Below are 21557 nucleotides of genomic sequence, written 5' to 3' on the forward strand. Positions count from 1 at the left end.
AACTTGTAATGTTGACTAAAACAGCAGTTAGAATCTTAAACTGTGCAGTATCTGTCAGTTTATTTGTTTGTTTGTTTTCATATTTCTAGCCCTCCCTCCCCCGACCAGGCCGGTCTCAGGGCGGGTTACAACATTAAAATTTCCAATATAACAATAAAACGGTAAAATATATAAAACCATAAACCATAAAACAGCCCAATTAATTTAAAAGATGGACACCGTATATACGTGCTTACTGTGGCAGGTAATGCCAACCATAAGTATATAATTGGTTCGGCTGTCCACCCCCAAATAGATCATAAACTGGGGGTGGGGAGTAGGGAGGCCAGCACTGATCTCATTTAATCTCACCTGCGGCCACCCTCAACCATAGGCCCGGTGGAATAACTCTGTCTTACAGGCCCTGTGAAACTCTTTTCAAGTCCCGCAGGGCCCTGATGTTATTAGGCAGAGCATTCCACCAGACCGGGGCCAGGGCTAAAAACGCCCTGGCCCTGGTCGAGGACAGCCGCACACTCCTCGGACCAGGGACCACCAACAGATTATTAGCAGCAGAGCGTAATTTAGCGGGGGGGGGTTAGCTGGGGGGGGGACCTCAGGTGGGCCTGGGAGCAAGAACTTTGTAAATAAGCAAATGGGATTTGGGACAATATCAGGAGGTAAGGGAATCGGAGACCCAGGGGGACAACCTAGGTGGGTGTTGAGAGGCAAAACATTAGGGATGGTGAGAGCAGGAAGGGAAGAAAAGGGTAAAGAGCATAAAATGTAAAGGAGAGGAAAGGAAGAGATGGGGGGAAATACTAATGGCCAGATCCAAAACAAGTGCTTTGAAGTAATAAAGCTTCCTATAGCATTCCCAATTAGGGTTGCCAGCTCCGGGTTGGGAAATACCTGGAGATTTTGGGGGTGGAGCCTAAGGAGGGTGGAGTTTGGGAAAGGGAGGGACTTCAGTGGTATATAATGCCATAGAGTCCACCTTCCAAAGCAGCCATTTTCTCCAGGGGAACTAATCTTTGTAGTCTGGAGATCAGTTGTAATCCCAGTAGGTCTCCAGCCACCACCTGGAAGCTGGCAACCCTATTCCCAATAGAATGGTCCATACTTAATATGTCTCCAGGTCTGTTAAAGAGAAACAAAGAAAAATGGCAACATAGAGAATCTGTTGCAGCCTCATAGACTTCTTCTACCAGCCTTCCTTAAACAGAGATGGAATATAGTTGCAGAGATTCGCATGTCATTAAATCAAATATAGCTCTTTTTAAAGGAGTGGACTAGTCTAACGTTAGCTTATTCTAGTCCCCACTGAAATTCTGTATCTGAAGAGACTTGACATCCAGTACTGAAGCCAGTACTGAAGCCATCAATTCCCCAGTGATCTTTGTATGCCAGACTGCTGTGGTACAAAACCTGAAACAAAATAACTGTTGTATAGTTGTGCTATGACAACACATAACATAAATGAAGGAAGACAAAAAGAAAAAGTTACAATAACATACTTTGGCACTGCATGGTTCATTAATAGTTAACACTATGAAAAGTATCCTTCTGAGTATTAAAGGTCTGGAAGAATTCCAGGTTTCATTGTACATAAGATATATGGCTGGGCAGATTAAAGAGAAGGCTTCTGCCTCACTTAAGAACTGAAATGAAATTTTCAGTATTCACTGAACAGTTTATTACTGGGGCTGCAGTTGAAGTGTATGACTTGTTTCCATTTTATGACTTCCTTTAAAATGTTAAAAATCTATTTGTAGAGGTTTTGTGAAACAATATATTCCAGAGCACAGTTTAATAAACTTCAGTTCATAGCTTTAAGCTTTGTGTAGTGGGAAAAATGTATTTTGCTCACTTAGCAGTTGTTATGATTCAGGATTAATCTCAACTTCCTGTGCTTCTTTACAGTGATAATAGATTGTGTATATCAAATATTAATGAAGAATTTATAAAAGCAAGTCAGAAAAGCTTTTTATTACAAAATGCCATTATGTAAACATGGATTTATTTTACACAATTTTAGTTTGCAGGATCTGGTCTAAATCATGTAGTTCATTTTTTGAAGGGGATAATCCTCATGTTCATTTCACCTCCACACCTTCTTTCCACTAAAGCTGAATAAATTTTTTGTAGTAAACTTGCATCATCTACAGTTCATCTACAGGCTTCTGTGCAGTCCCGCATTGGGACTGCGCACTCCTGCTGCCGGGAAGATTCCATTGCTTCTAAAGGTTAGAATAGGGGGGTGCCGCACTCTCTGTGCATGCATCCGTTTTCCCGCCGAAACGGAGCCCTCTAGAGGGCGCCCCCCCTATTCCCTCAGTTCTTTCTCTGCTGCCGATGGGAAAGGACCTTTCTAGCTTTGCTAGTCTCTTCACTGATTTTTGGTGATGTATACGTTCCTTTTGTCTTCATTAAAAGTCTAAAATGTCTTCCACTGACACCGCAGTTTTTAAGAAGTGTCAGAAATGCAGCGCTAAAATGCCGAAGTTGGACGATCACACTCTGTGTGTTTATTGCCTGGGTGAAACTCATAACATGGCATCTTGTCGAATTTGTCTTCTATTTACGCCCAGAGCTAGAAATGCCAGGGCTGATAGGCTTAAGTCTTGGCTATATGAAAAGGCTTTATTGTGCTCAAAGACGCCAGCTTCGAGTTCTTCAGCTGGGCGTGAGCAATCAGTCCCGTTGGAACTGGTTGGTTCCATGACTGTGGATCCAGTCCCCTCGGATCGGAAGCGACGGTCTGACTTTTCTGAGTCCAAGGCTCAGAAGAAGAGCTCCTCTGAACCGGGTGGCAAGAAAGCCAAGTGCAAGACGAAGCACTTGGAGAAGTCTGCCAAACCCACTAAAACCTCTAAACCCGATTGTTTTGCAGGACCCGGCCACTCCACCTCCTCCTCGAACCCCTTCACCTCATTTGGGGTCTGAGTCCCCTGGTTCCCAGATGGCTTTCCCGAAGTTCTCCATGTCTGACTTGGAGTTGGCGAAATCTATGTTTTTACCTTCTGTGCCTTCGGCTCCAACCCAGCCTTCTACTTCAGTGCAGGCGCTTGGATCCATGCCAACTCAACAGCCCTTGGGTCCACATCCTTGGTGGCCCCAGCAGTGGCCTATGCAGAATCCCGCTCAATGGAACCCTTATTTTATGCCATGGTTCCCACCTACTTTTCATCAACAGTCGGCACCATGGCCCACGCCGTTCCAGTCCCAAGGATTCTCAATTTTCTGTTCATGGCAGTGGATCGGACTCTGACAAAATTCAGCCCAGTGTCGCTCTTATGTTGGTTCCGAGGCTCCCTCGGATCCGTCCCCTGATGAGACCTTCAGTGGTCTTCTTCCTGGCTCGCCTAATGAGGATGTTCGGGGCTTTACTGAACAAATGCTATCTATGGCTAAATCCTTAGAGATTGACATTACTTCATCTGCTCCTAAGCCTAAAGAGAAAATTTTAGCACCAATCTATTCTGAGGCTCCTTTGACAGTTTCTCTGCCAGTTTTGTCAGACTTTATGGACAATGCTAAAAGAGTTTGGGAGAAACCCTCCACTTGTTCATCCACTTCACGGAAAGTGGAGAACATTTACAAGATTCAACTGTCTGAATGTGAATTTCTATTCTCTCATCCTCCTACTTCCTCGATGATAGTGGCGGAGGTTCAAGCAAAACATCGCCAAGGCATTAATTCCACTCCTGTGGATAAAGATAGCAGGGAAATTGATGCTCATAGCCGGAAGGGCTATTCTGCAGATGCCCTTGGTTTCCGTATAGGCAATTATCAAGCCTTTATGGCTGTGTACCAAGGTTACTTATGGAACTGAATGAATACATTTATGGAATTTCTGCCTGAGAGCAGAAATCTTTTGCAAAAGTGGTTATGAATGAGGGTGTCAAGTTGGCCAGTAACCAGATGAATGCTGGCCGTCATGGATCCAACTGTTTAGCCAGAGCTATGGCCGCCTTTGTGTCCCTGAGGAGGTTTTCCTGGCTGAGATCCACCAGCTTGTCACAGGATGTGAAAAATCACATCGAGGACTTGCCATTTGATGGTAAAACTTTGTTTGCTGCCTCAACGGATGAGGCATTGAAACAGTTGAAGGCCCAGAAACAAACTGCCAGGTACATGGGGGTTTCAGCGCCACCTCCTTCCACCTTCCAGCAACCTCGTTTCTTACCAGCAAAACAGGCGTAGACCTAACAGACCTCACAACCCTGGAAATAAACCTTCCTCACCCAAGGCCAGAAATCAGCTTTCTGACTGGAGGGGGAGGGGGTACCCTTTGTGGTTCAATTTGGTGACCGCTTGGCCCCTTTCATACAGGCCTGGCAGGCCATCACCACCGATAGTTGGGTTTTACACATAGTTCAGTTGGGTTACTGTTTAGAGTTTGTCACATTACCACATGTTATACCTCCACCATGACCTTCACTCCTGATGCTACCTTCGTTGGGTCAAGCCTTGCAAGAACTGGTTTTGAAAGGAGCAGTTCAAGTTCTGCCTATGGAATCCCTGGGTTCTGGTTTTTACTCCAGGTTATTCTCAGTAAAGAAGAAGGATGGGGGCCTGCGGCCCATCCTCGATCTTAGGTGTTTAAATAAGTTTTTAGTTAATAAAAAGTTTCGGATGTTAACTTTACAACATGTCCTCGCTTTATTAAACCCGGATTGGTGGTTTACCGTAATTGATTTGAAAAATGCTTATTTCCATATTGGGATTCATCCTGAGCATCGAAAATACCTCTGTTTCGTGGTGGAGGGGGGTCGTTACTTCCAGTATTCTGTACTCCCTTTGGTCTTTCCACTGCCCCAAGGGTGTTTACCAAGTGTATGGCAGTGATTGTGGCACACCTTAGGTCTCAGGGCATAACAATTTTTCCTTATCTTGATGACTGGCTTATCACCGCCCCCACGAGAGAGTTGGTTCAGACTCATGCCCAGACTACTGTGAATCTGTTACAGACTCTGGGTCTTTTGGTCAACTTTATTAAGTCTACACTAGACCCCACTAGACTTATCCAATTCATAGGGGTTATTCTGGATGCCTCTCTTGGTAGAGCCTTTTTACCAGATGATAGACGGGGGATCATAAGGAAATTAGTTTTTGGTTTCCAATTGGTCCGTTTTTGCCTTGCTCATGATATCCAGCTACTCCTGGGTTTGATGGCCTCCACTACAGCAGTGGTCCCATATGCGAGACTGCACATGCGCCCCCTGCAGAATTGGTTTGTTAGGGTTTTTAATCCATACATCCACTTGCAATCTAAGAAATTTTCCATCCTGACAGCTGTTCTTCGGTCACTTACCTGGTGGTCAATGGAGGAGAATTTTACCTCTGGTGTTCCGTTTGGTGTTTTTGTCCCATCAACACAGCATTGCCTTACAGGCAGTGCACATTGCAGGTTCCAACAACGTGGTAGCAGACGATCTAAGCAGAAACTTTGCACCTCATCACGAATGGTCACTAAACTGGGAATACCTAGAACCAGTGTTTCTCTGTTGGGGTTTTCCTGACGTGGACTTGTTCGCGACCACAGACAACGCCAAGGCGTCAACCTTTTGCTCAAGGGTAGGGTTTGACCCACACTCCATAGAGGACGCCTTCACAATCCCACGGTACAAGGGGCTTTTCTATGCCTTCCCACCCTTGCCCCTCCTAGTGAAAGTGGTGAAGCGAATCCAATTGTACAAAACCTGTAGTATCTACCCCTTTTTGGCCCCGACAGGTTTGGTACACAACCGTTATGATGCTAGCACAGGGCACGTGGTCTTGGTTCCCCCTTGTACCCGACCTTTTGTCCTACAGAGAACTCCTCACCAAGATCCCAACAGGCTTCGACTAACAGCCTGGCGGATCCTGCCACTAGAGTAGGTTTTTCTAAGAATGTGTTAAAGGTCCTACTTAGCTCTAGGAAACCTACTACCCGTTATTCCAACACTTGTAAATGGTTCCGTTTTTCTAAGTGGGCTAGAGCTCAGGGGTTGCGGCCCCACTCAGCCCCTTTACCCAAGGTTTTAGAGTACTTGTTTTTGCTGAAGGAGACAGGCCTCTCTGTTTCTTCAATTAAGGTGCATATGGCCTCCATCTCCGCCTTTCATATGTGGATAGATGGGGGCTCCCTTTTTTCACATTATACCTCTAAGTTGTTTTTGAAGGGTCTTAACAATTTGTTTCCCCCGGTTCCCAGGAAAATTGAACAATGATCGTTATTGTTGGTCCTCTCTAGGTTGATGTTATCACCCTTTGAGCCAATAGCCACTGTCCCTCTCTCTGTTTTATCTAAGAAAGTTTGTTTCTTAGTGGCTATAACTTCAGCTTGTCGAGTTGGTGAACTGGCAGCCTTAAGGGCCTCTCCACCTTTACTCATTTTTTTCCAAACAGGGTGGTTCTTAGGCCCAGTTGTGAATTTTTTACCAAAGGTGGTGCCTAAGTTCCATCTAACCCAGACTGTTTCATTACCAGTTTTCTTTCCGCAGCCTACTTCCCCTGCTGAGAAGGCGCTACATTCGCTTGATGTTAAAAGAGCTTTATTGCTTTATTTACAGCGTACAAGAGACATTAGAAAATCTGACTCTTTATTTGTTTGCTTTGCGGGACCCAAGAAGGGTTGGCTGGCTTCTTCTGCTTCTTTATCCAGGTGGATAATCCAGACCATCCAGACCTGTTACACACAAGCTGATGTGCAATGTCCTGATTCGCTCAGAGCACATTCTAATAGAGCACTGTCATCTTCTGCAGCCTTCCGGAGTGGTGTTTCCTTGAAGGACATTTACAGAGCAGCCATGTGGTCTTCTCCGGATACTTTCGTTCATCACTATGCTGTGGATGCTGAAAGTAGAAAAGATGCTGGAGTTGGGAGAGCAGTCTTACATTCATTGTTTGACTAACAGCTGACTCCCTCCTCCTTGGTGAGTAGCTATATAATCTCCCAATGTGGGACTGCACAGAAGCCTGTAGACGAAAACAGTGTTTCACTTACCTGTAACTGTTGTTCGTCCAAAGTCTTCTGTGCAGGCACATATTCCCTCCCTTCTGCCCCACTGTGAGCTTTTTACTGTTTTTGCTTGCTTGCAGATCAACTTAGCAGGAGAAAGAACTGAGGGAATAGGGGGGCATCGCCCTTTAGAGGGCTCCGTTTTGGCGGGAAAACGGACGCATGTGCAGAGAGTGCTGCGCCCCCTATTCTAGCCTTTAGAAGCAATGGAATCTTCCCAGCTGCAGGCCTGCGCATGCGCAGTCCCAATGTGTGCCTGCACAGAAGACCTTGGACGAACAACAGTTACAGGTAAGTGAAACACTGTTTTCTGCAGCTGCAGGATCATTTTTTAAACTATAAAATTCCAGATGGTGTCTTTAACTCAGTACAGCCTCGTTTTTTGGAACTAAAAAAAACAAAAACCAGCAGAAGCCTGACTTGGACAATTTGAATTGTGATGGATACTGTTACTGTAAAGCAAATTCTTTTGTAGGAAAAGAAATTCCACGAAAGGTATATTCTATCTGAATGTGTCATAGTCTAGTAGGACTAAAAACTGCAATTTGAGTTGAAGGTGATGGTGGGGGGGAGTGTTAATCCTCCTGCTCACCACAGTGGGTATCCACCAGTGTACTTTTTACTTTCTCTCACAGAAGTTAATGGCACGTGGAATATTATTGTAGTGAGGACAAAAACTTGCTCTCCATTCCTAACACAAGGTTGACCACCCCCCACTGACAAAAAATCCAACATGGGTGGAATGCAGTTTTACTCAGCATGTCAACCCAGATTCCTTGTTCTTGAAGCTTCACTTACTGAGTGCTGGAGCTTGACACATAGACCAGTTTTCATTTGTTGGATGGCCCTTCTGCAGCCTGAGGTTTTGATTGCCTCTTATTTTGTCAAGTGAATTTGAACTGCTACTTGAAATTGACAGTGGACTTGGATTTGCCCTTAAATGAAGTTATGTTGCTCTTGAATTAAGAGCATTAATCCATCAGGTTATGTTAACCTTCAGTCTTCCCTTGCCCTGAACTGTGCCTAAGCTTCTCTAACAATACCTCTATATGTTGCTGATTCTTAGCTTTTATCCCATAGTCAATTCTGTCTACTGACCCCTAATGGTAGGCTCATTACTTTTTTGAAAATTGATCTTATTAGTGAGAGCTGTACACAGGTTCCTTGAAACTCACTGACCTTTCTTATGAAGATTTCAGCCAGACTTTCTCCAAAAGGGGTTTATAACAAAATAATCACCATGAATTGTTCCTCATGTACAATGTAAAAACCTTTGGATTGCTTAAGGAGCTTCAAAGTCATTACATTTCCCCTAGATATTTTCCCCTGGAGCATTTTGGCTAAATCTCAGGAGGAAGGCAGAGGGAAGTGCATGTTATTCACTCAGAAGAAAAAAAAAGTCAGGCTCTTATCAGAGCCAAAAATGCTATTAGTTATTTTTCTGAAGCCAAAGAAGCTTCATTTTGGCTCTGAGAACAGACGCCAGCCTGCTACTAATCTAAACAAGTCAGTCCAGAAAAGACTTTACTCAGAAATTTTCTAGGATAAAAAGATGCTGTTTAAGCTTCAGCTAAAACAAAACAATAATATTATACTCTCCTTGAGCCTCACATTGAGATTCTTAGAAAGTTTATGAGGTATTGCTAACCTGAAGCAAAATAAATTTCCCTGTGGACTAGCCTAGAAAAGCTTTATGGTCTAAGTTAGTAAAACCATCCACACAATTCCCCTCCTGAGATTTATCGATTCCCCAAAGCCATAATTCTCACAACAGCATGAAAGGGCAAAAGGAAGCTCCTTTGCTCTCCTATCAGACCCAGAGGTGATCATAACACCTCAAGAATATAAACACAATTCTAGGCTGCCAGATGATAGAAGTCAAACTGAAACATATATCAGGTTATATTCAGTGAATATTTTTTTTGAAGATAGCTTTTGATTTAAAAGAGCCTACAAAGAGAGGTGTAATTGGAAGGGAATATGTCATTAATAGTTGTTGACTAGATTAATCACATAAAATAGAGACAGGAACCAACAGACTATACCTGGGTGGGTATAAGTGTCAATATAAGCAATCACTTTGTTTATATGAAATAAGCAAATGTACCATTGGGTAGAGAAGTCTCAGTCATGAGACTACAAACAGTGCATTCCTGAGCCTCTGGCGGCCGGGGACAGTATGGAGGAGGTGCTGCTGCTCCACCTCCAAAACAGTTTCCTGGCTGCCAAAAACCTTAAAAAGCCTTTTGCAGGCTTTTAAAAGTTTAAATGGGGCTTTTCACCCCATAGAGAACAGCAAGGCTACGCCTGCTAAAAAGCAGGTGCAGCAACATTATTCTCGGCGCTGGTGAATCGGGGGCGAAAGGGGACAGGAGGCTGCCTACAGGCAGCCCTTCCCCCCTGGAATGCCCCGGAAACACCCCCGGAACACCAGCTTGGGCCTTTACACTGGTGGGATGCCGGCGGAAGGCCCCGTTGAGGTCCCAGGGTGGTACTGCCATGTCAGCGTCCAGAGACCGGCATCCGGCCCTCCCTGCCAGCGATGGGGCCACTTACAGTGGCGTAAGTAGCCCGGATGCTGGCATGGAGGGCCCCAACGCCAGCACAGCCCCTTCCTCAGAAATCAGGAATGCGCTGAAAATTACACTTTTGTAATCTAGCTTTTCATTACTGTTTTCAGTTCCTGAAGTTCAAGCAGCTCAACAACCCTGATGAGAAAGGCAATGAGTACAGAGACTTCTTAAGAAGTGTCTTTACAGCTCTTCTCTCTGCATAATTAAGTGTATCCATAGGTGAGCTTTCCCCCGTTGTACCAGAGAATTTCCAATACCTGGTAATTATATATGCTGGGGAGAACAAATGATGCTTTAACTGCTACAGAAACGGTTAATGTTTATTTCCATGTCCTATAAGTGTATATTGATATGAGTTTACATGACTTCACAGTACACAAAAAAATCTGAAGATGATTGAATTTAAATAGGCTGAAATATGAAAGGCATTTGCTTATTTTTATCGCCCTTCCTGCAATGAGCTATGGTGACATATATCATTCTCCCCTCACTTGTTTGATCTTCACAGTAGCTCTGCAAAATAGGTTAGGCTGAGGTACAGTGATTTCATAATCGTGTTAAAGTAATTATTTATTAGGAGAAAAGTTATTTGTGGGATGATAGTAAAATTTTATTTTATTTCTTTCCATTTCTGTCATCTTTTTTTAAAGGATCAAATTCTTGGCTTGTGCCAGAAACAAAAGGGGCAATTGTGCAAGGTGGATATGGCCATACTAGCGTCTATGATGATACAACAACATCTATTTATGTTCATGGTGGATACAAAGCATTGCCTGGTAATAAATATGGATTGGTTGATGATCTTTATAAATATGAAGTCAACAGTCGGACATGGTAAGAAGGTCTTCCTTTCGTTTTCGAATAGTTGTATGCCTTATGGGCAGCTATTCTGTATTTAAGAAAACCTGAGAATGATTATGAAATGGTTTGAGTGAACAGTGCTATGAAATATTTGCATTCTATTTTATATTATTTTTTCTATAATGTTATGCAATAATATCTTTTTCTTTGAATGTTTTTTGAGGGATTTTTGAGTACTTTATGCTGTGACGGTACAGTATGAGATTGCCACAGGATGCCCCCTTTTAAAGAAGGATGGTACCATGTTCCTGTGTTCTGGCAATAGAAGTTAGCCTTGCCCCAAGTGCTATGCAATAATATCCAATAGCAGTGCTATTTCTCTATAGCCAGAGGAGTAATACAAAACAGAAAGGAATACCATGCATAGGTGGGGTTACTCAGGGGTCCCTAAGATGTGGCTGAGGTAGAAGTGTCACACATCTAGCCAACATACAATGATACGGTTCTGAGGTCTCTGGTCTTTGTGGTCTCTGTGCATCACCCACTGTCTAGGATGCTTAGATTCAAGTCCAGTAGCACCATAGAGAACAACAAAGTTTTCAGGGTATAAGCTTTCAAGAGTCAAAGCTCCCTTCCTCATACACAAAGGATGCCTGTGTGCTTTAAAGGGAAATATGGACTTTGAAACATCAACAGCCCTGCTCAGGAAGGTATGGATTTAATTAGGTTTAGATTAAAATAACCTCTTCTGTTCCTAATTAATTGCATCCCAATGATCTCTTTAAACTGGGAAAGGGATAGGTCTTCTAACAGCCTCAAATACCCTGGCTTGTGATAGACATTAGGTTTCGGGAGTACAGACTATAAGGCACATATTCTCCCTCTCCCCATACTCTTCCATATGCTATGAAGGAGACGTAAAACTGCTCCCTGTGCCTCTACCAGGAGGATTCAGCCACACTGGACCTGCCTCCGGCCTCGCAGCCTGAAGTGGGATCAGACTCAGCACAGCCTTGTGAGGAGCTTGGCAGCCCTCAAGCTGTTGGCTCCCCAGAGCCTGCACAGGACTTGCAGTCTGAAGTTGTGACAGAACCACCCCGCCCTACTCAGAGCCTGGACCCAGTAGCCCAGCTGTGAGCCCTCAAATTACTGACTTGCCAGAGGCAGCATCAAGGGATGACAGGTGGAGGCAGCGACAGAGAAAGGCGATGGTAGCTAAAAGGCATAGTGCCCAGCTGGAAGCATATCGGCGTTTGCTGGATGGTGAGTCCTCGCAGGATGAGGGCTAATGCAGAAGCGGGACATCAGAAAAGGAACAGCTGGACAGCCCAGAGACGAGGAAGCAACGGATTGCATACACGGCAACTCATTGACTCCCACACTGAACAATTCTCCCTGACCTTGGACTTTGGAACAGCTTTCTCGGAGGACAGAACTGGACTCTAATTTGGCAGGTTACTGGACTCTGATCTCTGGCTTTGACACAAGGAACTCTCTGACTCCTCTGAACTCTCCCAGCCCTGACAGCAGCTTTCTGCGGTGCCTCTGAAATGCTGCGGTCCGACACTTGGGAGTTGGCAGCTAGCCTAGCACATCCTGCTATATTTATTGCAAAGATTGAGAGCTAGATAACCAGCTACCTGCTCATCTAGTCATAGTTATACTACAGTTCTAGATTGCCAAGGTTCAGGGTTTGGTGAGCAGATGGTATTCACCTATTCCTGGAGTCCATCACTTGTGCAATGTGATTTACAAAGGAAATACCCTGTGTGCTGTTTCTCATGGGATTTGCAATGAGATGTTACTCCAAACAAGAAAACAAGAAGCCAATGGAAAATTTTAAGAAAATGCTGGATTTATAGCTTGCCTCTTATAATTCAGCAGTTGTTTCGTTTATGTGGGAATGATTTTGTATGCATTTGTTGGGTATTTTAAATTGTCTTTAAAAATCAACACTATACAGTCATATGTATTTCTTATTTTTAATAGGACAATTTTGAAAGAGAGTGGTTTTGCAAGGTATCTCCATTCAGCTGTCTTAATCAGTGGAGCTATGCTAATTTTTGGTGGAAACACTCATAACGATACTTCTCTGAGTAATGGTGCAAAATGTTTTTCTGCTGATTTCCTGGCTTATGATATAGGTAGGTACTACACATAGGATTAAATAACTGTTTGAAAGTGAAGTATGACAACCTTTACATACAAAACACAGCTAATATGCTTACAGTATCCCATTTCAAAAAAAGTTATTCACTATGTGAAAAACTTTTAAGCTGCTTACTTGCTTGATAAGCTGCATTTTATCATGATAATATTAAGTTTGACAAATACTAAGTTGCTATGTTTATGGAACAAACCAATTTGTTATACAATGAAATTGTTTTAAACTAAGGCTATTTAGTATCTGAACTCTTTCCATCATGTGCTGCAAAACACTCAAAGAAATATCCGCCTTATTTGCACCAACCTGTCCAGTCTGTACCATCTACACTTCTTGCCACAGTAAATTCTACATGTTCACCCCTTCTTGCTCTTCACTGTAAAGTTCCTTGTCTCTTCCCTTTTTATTTCTGGTACTACTTGTATACCTCCCTTAGACATCCCTTCCACATTCTAGCAGTTCCACAAATCAATCGCTTGCATCAGTTTTGACTGTGTTGCTGTGTTTTTTCTGTACACCAATCCTGGAAGGTGCAAAAACATGCCTATATTTCAAGAAAGAGATCCATTCTTAAGGTTTCTAATCTAAACAAAAGTTACTTTGTTTGAGATCTGTTGAAGTCAGTGGACTTCAAAGGGTGTAATTGTGTTTAGGATTGCACTGCAAGTGTCACTAATATTTTAAAATGTTTGAACAAACTCAGACATAGGTTTTTCTGAGAACTCATGAAGTGTCCTTCTGTATCTCGTGTGCTTATGGAGTTTCAGCACACAAAAGTTATATTACTTTTGTTGTAGTGTATGGATTGCTAACAATACCTTAGTCGGCTGATGGGAAGAAAGCATTTTCTTAACCTGCTGGTTCTGTAAAGGTGTACAGCTAAGTGTTGAAAGCATTGGCAGCTTCCCTGGAGTGACAGCATAGAAATTTTCATAGAACTTAAAAACAAAACAAAAACTCGTTTCTAAAATGAAGATAGAGCCAGCATATGCCAGAGAACAAGAGGTATTGTGGTCTAGCCATCCCAGATAACTGACAGTGCAGCTAAGACACACCATTATTCTATAGTTGCAACTTCTCCATAGCAGCAATACATGGCATTCTGTTTCATTGTTCTTCTGGCATGAATTATCAATGTTTCAAATAGCTTCGATTGTGATTGTTACTTTAATTTACAGAGTTCTTCATTAATTTAATATGGGAAGAAGTGTTAAATTGCTTAAAGGCTGTAATTTTTATTTGTAGCACTGAATTAAAATGTGTAGGCCCCATGAGTCACTTCAATTGATTACTTCTAATGGTTATATTTTCTTGTCACATAATATAGAAATTGTAATCAACTATGTGTGTACTGGGACAGCCATAAATGTAACTTGAGACACATTGCATAACCAATTTTTCTTTATTTTTTCAACATAAAAGTGTATAATGTTCTGTATTTCTAAAGTTGTAATGCTACATTATTTCTGCTCCTAGATAATTAAGCACTTAACATATTATCTATAATTTCTTCCAGTCTCACTCTCCATGCATTATTAATCTGATATAATACAAATATGACAAATGTAATTTCTCTCATTTTAAAACTTGTGTCGAGATTAATTAGATGCAAGTTTATTCTTCTGTGCCATTCCTTTGGCAAGATTAATACCACAATTCTGCAATATGCATAATACATAGAAATATACTTAGAGGGGAAAAATAAAATTCCTTGCATATGTTTCTTTTTTATATATAAATGTTTCATTCCCAGCTTGAAAACATTGGAAGAGAAATTAGGAAGTAGATATTAGGAAGAATTTTCTAACAGTTAGAGCTGTTCCTCAGTGGAACAGGCTTCCTTAGGAGGTTGTAAGCTCTCCTTCCCTGGAGGTTTTTAAGCAGAGGCTAGATGGCCATCTGTCAGCAATGCTGATTATATGAACTTGGGCGGTTCATGGGAGGGGGGCATCTTGGCCATCTTCTGGGCACTGGGTGTGTGTGGGGGAGGTAGTTGTGAGTTTTCTGCATTGTGCAGGGGGTTGGACTAGATGACCCTGGTGGTCCCTTCAAATTCTATGATTCTATGAAATAAAGTCTTTAGATTTAATTTGCTTCATTATCAATCTTTTAATTTTTTGTTATCTAAAAACCCGAAGCGCCTTGCGTTTCTTAACAGTATTCATAGAATCATAGAGTTGGAAGGGGTCATACAGGCCATCTAGTCAATCCCCTACTTAATGCAGGATCAGCCTAGAGCATCCCTGACAAGCCCTTGTCCAGCCTCTGCTTAAAGACTACAAGTGAGGGGGAGCTCACGATACAGGCCATTTAGTCCAACGCCCTTCTTAATGCAGGATCAACCTAGAGCATCCCTGACAAGTGCTTGTCAAATATTTTGAATTCCGTGTTTTTAGCAGTAGTGAAGATCAGTATTACTACAAAGCCTTTACAAATTGTGCCATTTAAAAATAAAATAATGGGAGGAGAACATCTACATTTGAACAAAAATGTCTGTATCTCCCAAAGTTTGAAGTAGCAGTTGCAGTGGATTATATTTTATATATTTGTGTATACTTAAAATTCATCAAGGTTGCTCTGCTGCACTCTGTAGCTGCAGTTATCTGTTTATTGTTGTAGCATTAGGAATACAAAATCAGAATATTATAATTGCTTCACATCATACAAAATCAGAATAATATAATTGCTTCAGTTTGTCTGTTGTTTTGTAAAGGTGTTTGGGGGAGAACCTGTTTTTATATGTACGTTGTGCTGCTGATGTTTCACCTGTAGTTAAAATTTATTATATCCTATTTCACTGAGAGAGGGAACTTTTTATGACTAAAATAAAGACAGATTTATTTGACATGGAATAAACTGGAAAAGAAGTTCCTCACACTTGTGGCAAACTTCAAGGATATTTTATTTTGTTACCTTGCCATCCCGAGTCCTGAAGTTGAAAGTCAAACAAATAGATACTTGAAGTCGAAACTGCATGCTGTTACCTGACTGTAAACAAAGGGGCTAAAATTATCTTCCAGTGAATTTTTTTAACTTTCAGAGAAGCTCAATTACCAAAATAATGCTTATCTGAATTTAATGTATGTGTCTCACACAGTCCCCTTCCAACATTATATAAACTACACTTCTGATTACTTGAATTTCTGAATGACTGGAGATGCCAGGGGAAATTTGATCAATGAGACTGTAGTGTACATACTACAAATTTTATCTTGTAAATGTCTGTATTTAGGATACGTGTCTAAAAGAAACATTGGGTTGTACTGCACTGTCTCTGTTCACACAGCTTGCCCTAGGCAAGGGCAAGTTGGAACAGGTTACCCAGAATACAAATGATATTATATTATCTGTTAAAAATAAATCTGCTTTGAAATTGGTGCACTTGATGTGAATAAATATGTGCTTTAGAGAAAAAGCTCTAGTTGGGATTTTAAGCAAAACTATTTTTCTATCACGGAGGTTTGTTCAGTGTGTTCAAGCAGTTACTGAGAAGGCCGGGGAAGATAAGAAGAAAGGCTATTTGTAACATGCTTCCCCCCCTACTCTGTTGAAAAGACCTGCCAGTTTGACAAATAACACAAGCAAGCAAGGAATTATTATATCTGGAGGCTGCAAGGATTCCTTATCTTAAACTTGGCTTTTAACAATTATTTTTATGGTGTTTCTTCAGGTTACCCCCCCTTTTCTTAGTGGGGGAAACATTGTCTTAAATGACCCTCCTATGAAATTTAAATGTATACTGCATACGGGTTTTTATTCTTTTCTTCTTTAAAAAAAAACTGGTCACTGTACACACAGATTTTCTTATGTGCTCTAGTAAGCTGTCTGAGACCATCCACTGAATTATGAGATCTTGAAGACACTTGAATTTATAGCATAATTGAAAGATCTTGCTGGGAGGGTGTTGTGATAAAATATAGTTGGCTTGTATAGTTCACATGAAAAAAATGTTCCTGAAATAGAAATTGAATTCATAATTGTTCATCACTTTTATTTTCCAATAAATAATATGCCTCTCTATGTAAAGCTGTTGTAATAAAAAAAAAGTGTTTCTGGGGACGCTGAAGAGTGGAATATGAGAAACCCTTATTGTTTAATATTGTCCTCACTTCTTTCCCCTGGCACTTGTGGTCAACAGCCATTCATTGTTAGACTATTATAGGTGGTGACACTTCTCTGAAGTGTTTTAACGCTGCACTTTCAAGAAAGTGCATTCCTGCCAAACATCTTTTTTGCTACTTTACTTCCTAACTCACTTGACCAAGATGTTCAAATATTATGAGTCACAAGACTCTTGGCATATACTTGGCCATGTACTAAGGGTCTAGGTAAGAGTTTGGATGCAATCCTTTATTGCTAAAGGATCAATGTTCATTTCTAGGTACAGAATCAGATGGCAGGCTGCTAATGTGATCTAGAGAACAAGTAAGGATCATGGAGCCTGTGTGTGAGAGAGGGGGGTGGCATTGAGGGACAGCCACGCTCCTGATTGTAGGTCACGTGTGCTAGATTAATGTGGAATCATAAAAAGGAAACAAAGCAAAAGGATTCATAATGATGAGATGACAAAAAGGAGACTTCAGCAAAAATAGAAACAGGAATGAAGAATAGAGAAAAGGTAGATTCATGACAGATTATGCTGTAGATTTAGAGCTGCCAGGTTGCCCTCCATGGTGGGTAACCTCATGCGCTTGAGATCTGTGTTCTCATTAGCGCTTCATGAAGCAGTGGGAACAAAATTGGGGGATTGGTGTTGTGCAATGCTGCTATATCACTGTTTCAAGCCCAGAAGTGATGTCATAGCATTGTGCATCACTCTGTGAATTCCCCAAATCTGGACCATTTCTAAAGCTTTGCTTAGAATGAGTCCACACAGGAATCATACATTTTTGAAGACTTCTGATTTAGCTTAAGGGCATCATACTTTTCAGCTTAGAAAGATTTTTCATTAGTGTAGAGGTTAGATGAGCTTTGAGATCTCTTTGGCTCCTTCATACATAGTAGGCCAATGGCTTTTGAATGCAGTGTCTCTACATGCAATATTGCAGTAAAAGAAATTATAAAACTAGTAATGTGCTTCGTATTTGAGTATGTTTATTTTAAAGATTTAATTCTAAACAGAAAGGGTTGGCAACTTTTTAGAGGAAGGAACTTAGATTTGTAATATCATTAGATGAGGATTTAAAGAACAAATATAATGAGGCTTTAAAGTTTAGGTTAACCTTATAAAGTGCAATGTTGGTACAGTGAGGCATGAGCTAGCTGATTTCCCTAGTGATTTTCAGTTTAATTTCTTGAATACTCTTGCAGATTTATCTATATGACCAGGGATTAGTGGGCCCTATTTGATTATCATATGATGTATCTCTTATTTTTATAACCGGTGCTATAATATTTAGGAAATTTAATTTTAAACCATATTGTATTCCAATAAGGTTTAAAACTAAATTTGCTAAATATTATAGCACCAGTTACATAAGAAATAGAATGCAGTACAATATTGGAATACAGTACATTTTATCAAGTAACATGGTTTTCCAAAATGTTCACTGTTGGATTCAAAGAGATGTTAGCATCAACAGTTGTTGGAAATAACTGGCGGATTCCCTTATGATTTCTCTAAAATACAATAAGATTCAAATGTTTGTATTGCCAGTTACATTTGCAATTAAATGTAAAGGCATCCTTAATTAATTTTATTTTAAAAAATCTGCAGAGATCTAAAAAGTTACTATGATTTCATCTAACATACTTGTATGTTCTTATTGTATCTTTAACCTTAGAATATTCATATTCATTCTTGGTGAGTATTTCTCTGTGATTGGCCACAGGCTTGTGTCCAGACTTGACCTCCCACACCAAGGCCCTGGAGCTGATCTATTTACCTGGTCCAGGGCTGCAGGAGGGAGGACAAGAGCTGGTAAGCTGGAAGGCCACGGCTCGGGATCCAATACCTCAATCTCCCTCGTTAAGGTGTAAGAATGAAGATTAGCCTTGACAGCAACAGACTAGTGAAACTACCTCCCAGCCCCAACTGATCAGTCAGTGCCGAACAGCTGCCAATCCAGCTAAATGAAACTAAAGAATTCCAGGCAGCCGGCCAGAGCTGGGAGTGGGAATAAAAGGAAGGCTCTCAGTCAGGCAGAGGAGGGAAGAACGTAGAACAGCTTCTGGTAGAAAAGCTGAGATCTACTTGGGAAAGGAAGGGAAGGACCTGCAGAGTCACAGATGTCCTCCCCACCAAATTTCTGAGGCCTGAGGAGATTCAACATGAAGGGCATGATGGAAGAAAGGGCAAAAATGCACCTACCAAAGAGGGCACTCACACTATGGCACACTTACAATATGGAATGGGATATTTTGTTATTGGTATTGTAAAATCTTAACATTACCAAGATGTTCATGTAGAAAAAGAATATAGATATTCTCATTGCGGAAAATATATTATGAAGACTTACTACCTTGAGGTACCAAAACAAAAGTAGACTCAATGGCTTGATCCTATATGGGGCATCTTGGCACTGAAAACCAATTTCCATGTTCAGATGGTCTCCTCTAATATTGTACACAGCTAATTAGAATTAGCCAGCATACTATATCTGCCTTATTCTGTGACTAAATCATGAGTCACATGAACATCAGCAAACAGCCGTATTTGTGGAACATCCCTTCCTTATAATTGGAAAAGGAAGTCAGTGTGAAGTAGTGACTAGAGGTGGACTAGGTTCTGGGAGTCTCAGATTTTAAACCTTACTCTGCTGTGGAAGCTTGCTGGGGTAACCTTAGGCCAGTCATACACAGTCAGCCTAACCTACCTCACAGGGTTGTTTATTTACTTTATTTATATCCCATCTTTCTCCCCAATGGGGACCCAAAATGGCTTACATTCAGTGCATTCCTAAGGAGAGTTATTCCAGTCTAAGCCCATTCATTTCAATGGACTTAGACTGGAGTAACTCTCCTTAGGATTGTTCTTCTCTCCTCCTTTTTATCCTCACAACAGCCCTGTGAGGTAAGTTAGGCTGAGAGTGTGTGACTCACCCAAGGTCACCCAGCAAGCTTCCATGGTCAAATGATGATTCAAATGTGGGTTTCCCAGCTCCTACTCTGACTCTTTAACCACTATATCACACTCTTGTGAAGATAAAAATGGAGGAGAGGCATAAGATGTAAACTGGATAAAAGGTGCTATGGATGTCTGGGCCTGAGTGTCTCTTCTTTTAGTGATTTAGTTTTTTTTTCTTTGTTCAAAAAAACCTTTCTGGGAGTAAGCTGAATTGAACAGACTTCAGTAGGATTTTGAGTATACTTGCTTAAGATTGTACTCCCAGTATACCAGCATAGCAACTTAGCTATCATATTTGATTCTTGGTACTGGTATGTCCTTATATTTGAGAATAGATGGTATTTTCAAACAATGATGCCATTTAATTTATATAATTCAATTCATGCAATATGCCCCCCCCCCCGTTCTTGCTATAATATGCATTGTAAGATTTAAGTGTAAATGCTACCAATCTGAAAGGTATGTGTCTGCCCTATCAGATTTGTTTTAAAGACTTGTTTTTTGTTATAAGTCTTTTTATACAATAGTTATGATAATAATAAAAATGTTTCTGTTCTAAAGGAATAATCACACTGAAATGCCAGTCTTTTGCTCATGCTCAGTTATCTTCTTCATGTGTTTCTTATTCAGTGACTGTTGCCAGCTTTACAGTTCTTTCAATATTTGATTGAAATGTAGTAATTTTAAACTGAAATATATTCTCCTTGATATTTCAAAAATATAATTCATCATTAGGAACTGAAATGGGATTTTAAAATATTCATTGAATTATTAGCAAGCTTCGGGATTTTGAAAGGATATTACATACGTTATGCATATCATTATAGTCCATATGGCTCTGATTTTTTAAAATGTCAGGTTTTACACTAATAGTTTATGATAAATTCTCTAGAATGATAGGACATTCTGTTCTTTTGTTTTGTTTTACTAGCTTGTGATGAATGGAAAATTCTTCCCAAACCTAATCTTCATCGTGATGTAAACAGATTTGGTCACTCAGCAGTTGTCAGCAATGGGTAAAATATACATTTCAAAATATATGTCAAAAGAAGAAAAGTATTCTGAAAGACTCCCTTTAATGTACAGTTTTTATTTTCATCTGTGTTTGTCAGTGTCTGAATAATGCCTGGTTTACAAGAATGAGTGCTGTGTAACCAATAACATTGGACCTGGGGTGAGGAGCAGGGCCGCATGGGATTGATTTTCTTCCTCTTCCATAAAACTCACTGGGTGACTTTGTCACTGTTTCCTAATGTACTTTTAAAGGGTTTTTGTGAGGTCAAAGTGATAAGGAAGAACCCAAGTACTGCCTCACCAAGATCCTCGAGAAAGTGGTGCAATGCAAATGATTAGCATCATAAGAATTATTGGAAGCAAGTTGAAATAGTCACTCGGTCTATATGGTACATCTGTGGTAGTAATAACAATGGAATGTTAAATGTTTAAAATGCAATTGGATATGCATCATTGACAAGAGTAATAATAGGTTTGAGATGTATTCCTTTTGTGCATCACAAAATTGTTCTTGGGTAGGCATATCATGGTAGTTCCCTGTCCTGGTGTGAAAGCAGTGAATACAGTTCAAGAAAATAAGTGGATGGTTCTTTTCTGTCTTGAATATTAAATAGGTATGCAAACACACTGTTTTAAGTGAAGAGGTTTTTAAAAAAATCATTAACATTGTGTTGTCTAAAGGGAAGCATGGAAATTACCTCATTTTAAAGTAGTGTTAAAATACTGTAGTTTTGCTTAACATAACTTGGGTACACTCCAGTCAAAGTTAAGCATTTCAGCTGAAATGTTTAATGTTGCTTCCAACATTTGAACTGAACTTAGTGGAACTCCAGACTCCAGAGCACTCAACTCTGGTATATTGGCATACATTTATCATAGTTTCACTACCCATGGGCTTATGATGGGTAGCATGTAAACGGGGGGTGGCTAAATAAGGGTCATGGTTTTTAATAA

General features: G+C 40.8%; 1 protein-coding gene across 1 annotated transcript in view; it reads left to right on the plus strand.

Moving 5' to 3' along the window:
• The window catches only part of ATRNL1 (attractin like 1), a 645181-nt gene that overhangs the window by 112024 nt on the left and 511600 nt on the right, over positions 1-21557 (plus strand). The window contains exons 9-11 of the mRNA XM_056850671.1: positions 10209-10392; positions 12349-12503; positions 20521-20605. Of these exons, the coding sequence (XP_056706649.1) occupies positions 10209-10392; positions 12349-12503; positions 20521-20605 (424 nt within the window). The remainder of the gene's footprint in view (positions 1-10208; positions 10393-12348; positions 12504-20520; positions 20606-21557) is intronic.

This window comes from Euleptes europaea, chromosome 5 (genome assembly GCF_029931775.1).
Source record: "Euleptes europaea isolate rEulEur1 chromosome 5, rEulEur1.hap1, whole genome shotgun sequence".
Classification (NCBI taxonomy): Eukaryota; Metazoa; Chordata; class Lepidosauria; order Squamata; family Sphaerodactylidae; genus Euleptes; species Euleptes europaea.